Raw genomic sequence first — 9770 nt, 5'->3', positions numbered from 1 at the left:
CTGGAAGGGCCCTCCCCCTGCTTCAGCCCCCAGAAGGAAAGGAGGAAGGAGCCAGGACTGAGTGATCACAAGCGAGTTTAATAAAGACTGACATGGAAAGGAGGGATGGAGGGAGGGACGGTCGTCCGAGACCCCCCAGGCCCCGCACGCTTCGCCTCCAACTGTCTGCAGCTCGGCCGCCGGCTCAGAAACTGGACTGGAGCAGCGTGACTCGCAGAGGCCACGCCCCCTCCTCTGGCGGAGCCGCCCCTCCCCACGTGGGGGCCCAGGAGGTGGGGCCTCCTCGGCCCCGCCCCGCGGGAGGCGGGGACCCTATGGGAGGTGAGCGAGGGGGCGGAGACAGCCTGGAAGTGGAGTCTGGAGGTTGTTCTGGGCTCCGGGCTGCGGAGAATCAGAATGGACCGGTCCACCCGCGGGCCCAGTATTTGAGCCGCCCGGCCTCGGGACCCAGGAGTCCGGAGCAAGGGCTCGATCTTCCAACTACAGTTCCCACGAGGCCCCCCTTTGCCCCGGTGCTGACCTGCGATAAACTTCTGCCAGTGCGAAGCCTCAGTCGCCAGGGCGTGGGACAGGCTGAGGACCCTTTCCCGATGTCCTTCTGGGGACGGCACGTAGGACCGGGAACTCCGAGAGCTGCAAACGCGGGGAGGGGGGGATCAGCGAGTTCGGTCGGCCAAGCTACAAGACGATTTAAAGGGGCCCGGGGATCGAGGGCACTGTCATTTAGAGTCCCCCTGTCCCCCAGGCTTAGAAGGGGAGTGTACCTTTATTTACACCCGTGCAGAGGAGTCAAGGGGATGGGAGGCGAAAGGGATGTGACCTACCTAGGATCGCATAGATTACAGCTAACTGGCCGTCAAAATTTGAACCCAGGCTTCCAATTCATACCTCCCAGCCTCTTGAGAGCCTGCGCTTGTTCATTCTGTCACCCCTGACACGCAGTAGGAACTTCATACATGCTGTATTATTGTATCACACCAGGCTGAAGTCAGCTGTGTTGCCTTTCCCCAGCAGAAAAGACTGGGAAAGTTGGGGCCAGAGCTTTCGTAGAGGGGATAGACTCTTAAATGTCATTGAGTCCAACATGCCTTCATTTCACTGATGGGGAAATTGAGGCTTAGGGAAGAGGAACATTACATAGCAACTGGAGGAAGAGATTAGAGTCTTGGGGCCAGGTTCTGTGACTTGGGTGCCAGGGGCCACTGTCCTCTTCCACTTAGCCCAAATTTCTTACCTGCTCCAGGACCCAGAACTCCGGACCCTCTGCTGAGGAGCTCCTGTATGGCCCATGGAATCCAGGACAGGCTAAGAGAAGAGATACCAGAATGTAAATTGCTGGATCGTTCCAAGGAATAGGGGCCATAGTTAGATGTCTAACTCCCAGCCTTGGTTCTATTGAGATGAGATTTGGCTCCTCTAGTTCTCCCCCTGCCCCTAGTCTAGCCTATTCCAAGCCAAACCCAAGACTCACCCCCTCTCTCTCTGACCCAGGCTCCAGCTGCCTTCCAACTGCTGAGGGAAGGGCTGTCTGGCCCCCTGGAGAGAGTGGCCGGAGCCTTAGCCTCCCCACCTCTTGGTGCCTACGCATTCTCTCCAGTTGCTCCTGTGCACTCATCCTGACCCGGGAGGCTGGAGCCTGCAGACAGAGGGCAGGAAAAGACAAGAACTCCTAAACTCCAGGGACCCTGGGGATTCAGGTCACAGGACAGAAGAGATTTGCAGTTTAGGTCCAATCCCCTCATTTTATAGACTAAGGCCCAGAGATAGCCAGGAACCAAAAGCAGCTGAGCCAATATCTCAGATCCTGATGTCTCTACAAAAGCCTGGAATCTTCCTGGGATTCCTACCTTAGGCCCAGTTGGTAATGGTGGGGATGGAGATGGGGCAGGGGATGGAGAACACTGGCCATCTGGACTTTGGGTCCGGGGAGAGCTGGGTGATCCAGGACCTGAGGGGAGTACAGAAGAAGGTTGTACTGGACATGAGGAAGGCTGGGGGACTCTAAAGGGCGTATCTCACCTGGTGGGGCACCAGGCCCATCTTCATCTCCATCCCCATGGGGATGACCCCAACTCCGATCCCCGAGTCCAGCCAGTGTGTCCTCTACCATCCATAGCTGCTGCTGGGCAGAGACCCTGGCCTGCAAGAGTTAAGCGTTGGGAGGTGGGCAGCGGAGAAGAGAAGCTCTGGCAGGAGGGGTGGGGCTTGAATAGATTTTGGGAAGGGGCTTGGAGCTGCTGAGGGAGAGGGAGTCGGCGGAGGCTTGGCATTTGGCAGTACCTGAGGAGGCCCAAGGTGCAGCAGATCCTCTAGGGTCTCCCGTAGAGTTCCCAGCTCTTGCTCCAGGCTGCTGTAGGTCTTCCAAACCCTCTCCCTTTCCTCCAAGGACAGGAAAAAAGGGAGATGAGCTCTGGTAAACTCCCCTCCCCCCACCTATTTCTCTGATTTGGCTCCTGGGACCCTCACCCAGGATGCTGAAGGCTAGGAATGCCAGAAACCCCTAAGAAGGCAGAGCTGGCCAGGGTCAGAAAGGACTACATTTCCCATGAGTGGTTAGTAGCCTCAAAGTAGGATGGTCTTTGTAGAGTTCAGTTGGGCCCCCTACCTGGGCCAGGTGGCACAGCGCAGCTCTGACGCCCACCAGGCGGTCCTGCAGCAGCCGTAGGCGAGACCAGGCTCTGGTCCCTGGCCCAGGCTCCCCCACAGCCCGGCGAGTCAGCTCCAGGGCTGCTTCCAGCCGTTCCTGTGGTGGAGGAAGGGAGGATGGTTAGAGGGGATACAGGAAGCCAACCTCCTAGTGCCTTTGTGCCCCCTTCCCCTTAGATTTCACATCCCCTGCCCCTTAGACTTCACCTCTCCTTGGCTACATTGGATGCCCTCCTGGACCCTAGCTCTCACTGTGCCCCTCACCATGCACCCTCATGCTCCTCAGTGCCCCCCTTGCACCTTGCTGCCCCTGCCCAGCCCTCAGCTCTCCCAGTGCCCGCCCCCCCCCCCCCCACCTTCTCCTCCTGGTTCTTGGCTGTCTCCTCCATCAGCCTCCTCCAGAGCCGGTCCTGCCCGCAAAGCTTAGTGAGGAGCGCCTGCGGGCCAAAAGGGGCCAGGCCTAGGTCAGAAGTGGCTCTCTCTTCTCAGAACCCGCCCGAGGAGGTGCAGGGCTCTGTCCCACCCGCACCTTGGCCACCTCCGCTGCTCAAGGCCCCCGGGACTCACGTCGGTATCCTCGCTTCGGTGCAGTGGGGAATCCAGCGCTGGGCCCAACGGCTGCGGGAGAGGGGGTTGCTGCAAAGGGAACCATATAAGTTCCTGCCTTTGGGACTCCACCGGCCAGCCTCTTCAGGGGGGAGCGGGAGGGGAGACACCTACCAGAGAGGCTGAGGAGCCCCGACTCCCTGGGGGTCTGGGGGCCAACTGCAGATATCCAGGCCCTGCCTGCGGAGACATTAGGAAAGTATGGGGGGTGGTGTTCAGAGTACCGTTCAGCACTGAGATTTTGAAGGCAAAGTCCCCAGGAGACACAGTGCCTAGTCCAAAGAAAGGGGCATCCTCCAGTTATTGGTTTCTACAGGGCAGGCAGGCTTACTAAGCACTTTTCTAGTCACAATTTGGGGAGTAAGGGAAGACAGGGTGGTCCCCAGGTATCTTCCTCCTTTCAAAGGTAAGAAAACTGAGATTCAGGGAGATGGCCACGGTCACTGTAACTGTGAGAGAACCTTGGGGGTGGAGGATGTAGGGGGAATGTCTGGGCCAGCTTCACAAGTTGAGAGAGCCTCAGGATTTCCTGACTCCACATCAAGGGAAGGGCTCTTTCTTCTCTCCAGAAGGCCCTACAACAGCCCTCACTCCCACTGAGGCAAACTAGCTACAATGCCCTAGAACTTCTGAAAGCCATGGGTGGTAAGAGAACACCATAAGCATCTATGGCCTTCCTCAGCTGGAGGCTCACAATGGCCTAAAATCTCCATAATGTCTTAATAAGAATGGTCATCAGCCAGCCAACTGGACTGACTGGCAGACTTTCCCCTTCCACATGTGACTACACAGGTCTGACCATGGACTACACAGGTTGTTAGTAGGGTAACCTAGGTAGGCCTGAAGCCTCATGAATGATGTAGTTCTCCTGTCTGCTAGGGTCACTCACCTTGGCCCTGAGTTCAGTGGCCCAGTGGTGGGGGCTCCTGGGAGGTCTCGGTGCCCCTGTCTCTGATGGTGGTGCCCGTCGGGGAGTGGAGGGCCTGGACAGGGTTCTTGAGGCTGGGGCCCACTCAGATAAGGGTCGGACATCGATCCGACTCAGTGGGGTATGGGGCCGGGTATCTCCCCCAACCAGAGCAGAGGGACGGTGGGCAGGGGCTGAGCGTGGCCGGGGAAGGCCCAGGGGTGATGGGGGCCTGGAGAGGGGAGAAAACAGCCTAAGGGAGAAGAGGAAGGAGGTTTCCTGAGATTGGGCCCCTTCCTCTCCAAACATCCCACCCCCATACAGATACACACTCACTCTGGACTCCTTGCCCTTTGTCTGCTCCTCTGGGGTGGCTCCATAAGCCCAGGTGGAGGGCTAGGAGTGAGTTCCCTGTGTCTCCCAGAGATCCTGGCCACCTCCAGGGATTCGGCACTGCGACCCTCTTCACTGCTTCCTACTTCAGGTGGTCCCCCAGGACCCCCAGGGCCTTCTCCAACTGAGGGTCTGGCAGGTGGGGTCTGAGGGCCGCTGCAGGGAGAGAAAAGGCAGACAGAGAGGACTGGGCTAGGGCTCACTCAAGAGCATTCCCAGGAATCCAGGGCTTCTCAGCACCTGCTGCAGTCATCTGGTTAGGTACTCGCCCCCTCAGCCCCCCATCCCTATGTTCAAGAATCCTCAGTGGCTTTCCATTGCTCCTCAGCCTGGCCCTGGACACCAGAGGACAAGAGGATCCTTCCAGGCTTAGCTCCTCTGCGTTTCGGTTGAACTGACCACTAGGCGGCGCAGCGGATAGGGCACTGGGCATGAGTCTGGAGGACCCGATCTCAACCTGCCTCTGACCCTGCCTGCCTCAGTTTCCTCATCTGTTAATGGCACCTGTGTTTTGAGGGGCTGCTTTGAAAACCTCAAAGTGCTCTCTCTACAAATGCTGGCTCGCTATCATCATTACTGTTCTTGTCTGAGTTCTGCCTTGGACAGAAGCGGGAAGTGATTCCTTCAAGTGCTGACTGCCAGGCAGGTGCTTTGGTGACATTCTGCTGGGGGAGGGGCAACAGCCAGGACTGGCAGTCTGAAGGAGGAGACAGGGCTGGAGCAGAGCCTTGGAGGAAGTCGGGGGTTCCATTCAGGAGAGGAGAGAGAGCCTTCCAGTGGCAGAGGACAGAGGCTGGCGAGAGGGACAGTGTGCACACACATGTCCACAAACATGCGCACATGCTTGTACATGTGTGCACATACACATATACACAAATACACTCATACACACATGTACACAGTTGATGCTCATATGCACTCATGTGCACACACTCACATACACTGCCAAAAATACATGCACACACGCACAATTCACACACATACGCATACATGTATGCACAATGCATGGACACACATGCTCACAATCACACTCATACACCCACTCATACCTGCACACATACATGCCATCACATGGACACCCTCATACACCTGTTCCCACACATGCACACATACATGAATGCACACGTATTCTTCCCTCTTTTCCACCTGTAGCTCTACGTGTTCTTCTCCTCCAGGGCAGTGACTAGCTTGCTTTCTTATGTTTATATCACCAGCCCTTAGTAGGACACCTGGCACATTGTCAGGCAGGTTTCTCCATTTGTTCATTCAGACTGAGACTCAGGTGGCTAAGTGACCTGTCCAGGATCATATTAAGTCTATTAAGTCTCAGATGTGAGATTTGAACTCAGGTCTCTGGTGACTCCAAGACCAGAGTAGTTACCACTATAAGCAGCAGCTTCTCTGAGAGAGCCTGGGGCAGTGGTAAGAAGACAGGGTCTAGTGTCTGAGGTCCTGGGTTCACATGCTTACTACCTGTGTGACCTTAGGCAGATTCTTCCATTAACTTCCTCGGGCTGGAGGAGATGGCCGCTGAGGTGGTTTTAGCTCTACATCTCTGATTCTTGGATTCTTGGGCAGGGGGCAGCTAGATTGTGCCATAGTGCACAGAGCACTGGGCATGGGATCAGGAAGCCCTGAGCTCAAATGCGACTTCATACACTTACATACAGTAGCTGTGTGACCCTGGGCAAGTCACTTCACCCAGTTTGCCTCAGTTTCTTCAACTGTAAAATGAGCTGGAGAAGGAAATGGCAAGAAAACCCCAGATGGGGTCAGGAAGAGTCAGACAGGGCTCAACAGCAACAACCAGCCTTAGACTGCTCCCCATTTTCCAGATGAGGAAGCTGGGGTGCAGTCAGGGACAGCCATAGAGGGGCTGGGATTCAAGTGGCGATAATCCTGCCCACACTTACTAGTCATCCCCTTCAGCTCGGGTGGCACGACCCAGAGCCCGCAGCCACCCGCGAAGGTCCTCCACCGTATCAGCGGCCAATACGTACGTTCTCATCCCAGGGTGCTCAGCCTGGGAAGGGAGGTGAGAAGGAGGGGGACATAAAGCTCAGGGAAGGAATTTTTGGGCCTGAAGGAGAAGGGCTGGCTGCCAGTTCTTGAGGGGGGGGGGGGGGTCAGTAAATAAGCATTGATCTGGTTCTCTTTGCCAGACCGATGTACTGGGTCCTGGGGCTGTGTGCTGACAGTCCCTGCTCTTAAGCAGCTTATGTGTGTGTAGGGGGGAGACATGCACAGAGCCAGCAGATTACAGAGAATAGAAGGTAAGGGGGAGGGGCAGGGAGGCACTAGCAGCTGGAGCAGTGGATACCAGGGTCCCCGAGGGGTTCTAGGGGGGAGAGGACACCAGGATCATCTCTAACTCACAGTGAAAGTGTAGCGGCGCCCCCGGGGGGCCCCAGGGCCATCTGGACGGACACTGTAGCTGGGGAGAGGGACACTGCCCAGGACACTCTCCTCCCGGCTGTCTGCAAGGGAGTCAAGGATCAGCGGTCACTGGGGAAGGTTTCTCTATCCCCATTCCAACCCATCCTTTGGACACTGACCCTTGTAATAGAAGAGGCAGTGGCCAGACAGGACAAACCAGCGCCGCTTCCAGAGCCGGAGGCCAGAGCTGTCCTGGGAGAGAGACCAGAGACACCTGAGTGCCCTGAGACAGGTGAAACCTCAGGAGGATGAGGTGGGAGTACAGTGAGACAGGCAGAGAGGAACCTGGGGATAGGGAGACAGAGGGACAGGGGGATGGGGAGACAGAAAGACATGGAGGGGACGGAGATGAGAGACAGTGAGACAAGAAGACACAGAGACACAGAGACAGGGACGGAGGACCAGGGCGAACAGTCATATTTTTAGAACCTGAGACCAGAGCTGTTTTGACAAATATTGGCAAGACCTGAGCATGTACCAGGAAATGGAGATGAGGTGAAGGGAAATAGAGTCGTGGAGGGTCACAGAGACAGAGCCAGCAAGACAGCAAAGATTGGGGGCAACCTCGGCAGCAAAGAGTGACAGTCACGGAGCAAGTGAAAGCTGGGGTCCCTCTGCAGCCAGTAACAGGGCATGCAACACAGTGCAGAGCCTAGGGAGGTGACAGACGAGGGACAGGCAGGGGCCCTAGCCCCACAGTACCTGCTTATGCAGCCAGCCTCGAATGTCCACAGGCAGGTTGGGGTCTCTGCGGAGGGAGCTTCCCCTTTTCCCAAAGGCATGGATCCGGCTGACTGCCCGAGGGGGCTAGAGGAGAGAGAGGCAGGAAAGGGACTGCCTGGGGGCACAGGGAAACCTCAGACCTGGAAGGGCTCCACTGTAGGGGAGGGAGGCACTTCTCATTCTCTTCCCTTCCCCTCATTGCGGCGGCGGGAGGGGGGGGGGGGGCGTGGTCCAGGACCGAGTGACTGCTCTACTGGCAGGGCAGGCTTAGGGTCCTGGCCAAGAGGAGTTGTAGGTGGGCAGAAACCCCAGATCTCATTCCATTCATTCAGTCCAATTCAAGGAGGCTTTATTAAAAGTGGCAGGCACCGTACTGGGAATAGAGACAGGCCTAAGGTAGTACTTGTCCTCAGGAAGCTCACCTCCTCTTTTAGTCCTGCTCCCCAGGAGCAGATGCCCTAAACTATTAGGATTTCAGAGGAAGCACGGGCAGAGCGACTCAAAGAGTAAGGAAAGAATATGAAAAGGAGGAATTGGGGGCTCTTTTCAAGAGCTGGGCACCCCCAGCACCTGGCTTGGGAAGGAATTGGGCCAGGGGACAGTCTCACACTCTGAGGTATTGGGTGTTTTCATGGCCCAGCTGCTGGTCCCTCTCCAGACCTTGGGAGCCCAAACCTTGACACAGGGAGAGGGAGGTCCACCAGCCCACCTTCTCCCCACCCCACCTCAGCCACCTGCATCACCTTGGTGCTGAGGCTGATGGAGGAGACAGTGGAGACACTGCTGGCCATGCTGAGGCTGCTCCGGGGCCTGCTTTCCTCCATGTTGGGGAGCCACTTGAAGAAGAAGAAGAAGATTGAGAGAGGTTCAGGAGGAGGAGGAGCCCAGGCAGGGTCAGTGACCCCAGCAGTGGGGAGGATAAGGAGAAAAGCCTCCTTGTGTGAGATATACAGAGTAGGGGGAGAGTTGGGGGCTGGGGGAGGCCTTGGCCCCCTGCCACATACCAAGAGGCAGTGCCAGGGGGTGGGCGGCTACAGCAGCTGCTAGGGGGGAAGCCAGAGAAAAGAGGCCTCTTTATGTCCAGACCACCCCCCCTTCAGGCCAAGAATCTGCCCCTCCCTTCATGCTTAGAGATCCACATCGCCTTCCCACCCCTTAGTCTGGCTGCCCTTGTAACTCCATCCTTCTTCAACCCCCAGTCCTGATCAAACATACCAACCCCCCCCCTCCCCAATTGTAGGAAGGAACCCAAGCATACCTGTGTCCCCCCTCCCCCAGGTCTAGAAACCTACCAGGCCCTCCAGATGAAGGAAGTGGGATCAGCACAGATCCAAGAGCACAGCTGGGTGTTCCTTCTTCAGTTCCCAAGTGCTCTCACTCCCAAGTGGCTCACCCTTCCTCAGCCTCTCTCTGCCTCCTGTCTCTTTCCTTTTATTTGTCTCTCACTGTCTCTCTGAATTTCTTTCGCTCTCTCTGTTTCTGTCACTCCCTGTGTGCCTCTCTGTGCATCTGTCTCTTCTCTCTCTGTCTCTTCCTGTTTTTCTTTCTCTGTCACTTGCTGGCTTTTCTTCTCCTTGTTTCTCTATTCTCCATCCACTTATCTCCTCCTCTCTCTCTCTCTCTCTCTGTCTCTCTCTGTCTCCCTCTCTTTCTCTGTCTCTCTCTCCCTGTCTGTCTCTCTCTGTTTCTGTCTCTCTCTCTCTTTGTCTGTCTGTCTCTCTCTCCCTGTCTCTCTGTCTCTCTCTGTTTCTGTCTCTCTCTCTTTGTCTGTCTGTTTCTCTCTGTCTCTCTCTGTTTCTGTCTCTCTTTCTTTGTCTGTCTGTCTCTCTCTTTGTCTGTCTGTCTCTCTCTCCCTGTCCCTCTGTTTCTCTCTCTCTCTCTTTGTCTGTCTGTTTCTCTCTGTTTCTGTCTCTCTCTCTCTCTTTGTCTGTCTGTCTCTCTCTCCCTGTCTCTCTGTCTCTCTCTGTTTCTGTCTCTCTCTCTTTGTCTGTCTGTTTCTCTCTGTTTCTGTCTCTCTTTCTTTGTCTGTCTGTCTGTCTCTCTCTTTGTCTGTCTCTCT

General features: G+C 56.2%; 1 protein-coding gene across 2 annotated transcripts; it reads right to left on the bottom strand.

Moving 5' to 3' along the window:
- Positions 1-58: 58 nt before the first annotated feature.
- Positions 59-9124, bottom strand: PLEKHA4 (pleckstrin homology domain containing A4). Of its 2 annotated transcripts, none has more exons than XM_072607393.1 (19): positions 9004-9124; positions 8455-8547; positions 7691-7795; positions 7108-7180; positions 6929-7029; positions 6466-6575; positions 4496-4708; positions 4142-4412; positions 3367-3432; positions 3214-3282; positions 3003-3083; positions 2606-2743; positions 2281-2379; positions 2020-2140; positions 1848-1948; positions 1472-1636; positions 1235-1305; positions 521-633; positions 59-381 (listed from the first exon to the last, which is right to left on the bottom strand). In XM_072607393.1, the coding sequence occupies exons 2-19, from the start codon at positions 8533-8535 to the stop codon at positions 185-187; spliced, it is 2175 nt and encodes a 724-aa protein (XP_072463494.1). In that variant the 5' UTR covers positions 8536-8547; positions 9004-9124; the 3' UTR covers positions 59-184. The 2 variants fall into 2 exon arrangements, with proteins under 2 accessions (XP_072463494.1, XP_072463495.1); XM_072607394.1 differs by having other exon boundaries at positions 4142-4391.
- Between the last annotated feature and the right edge of the window lie 646 nt (positions 9125-9770).

The sequence above is a fragment of the Notamacropus eugenii genome, chromosome 5 (genome assembly GCF_028372415.1).
Source record: "Notamacropus eugenii isolate mMacEug1 chromosome 5, mMacEug1.pri_v2, whole genome shotgun sequence".
Classification (NCBI taxonomy): Eukaryota; Metazoa; Chordata; class Mammalia; order Diprotodontia; family Macropodidae; genus Notamacropus; species Notamacropus eugenii.
Note: the sequence above shows the minus strand (reverse complement) of the source record. Positions and strands in the feature narration are given on the sequence as shown.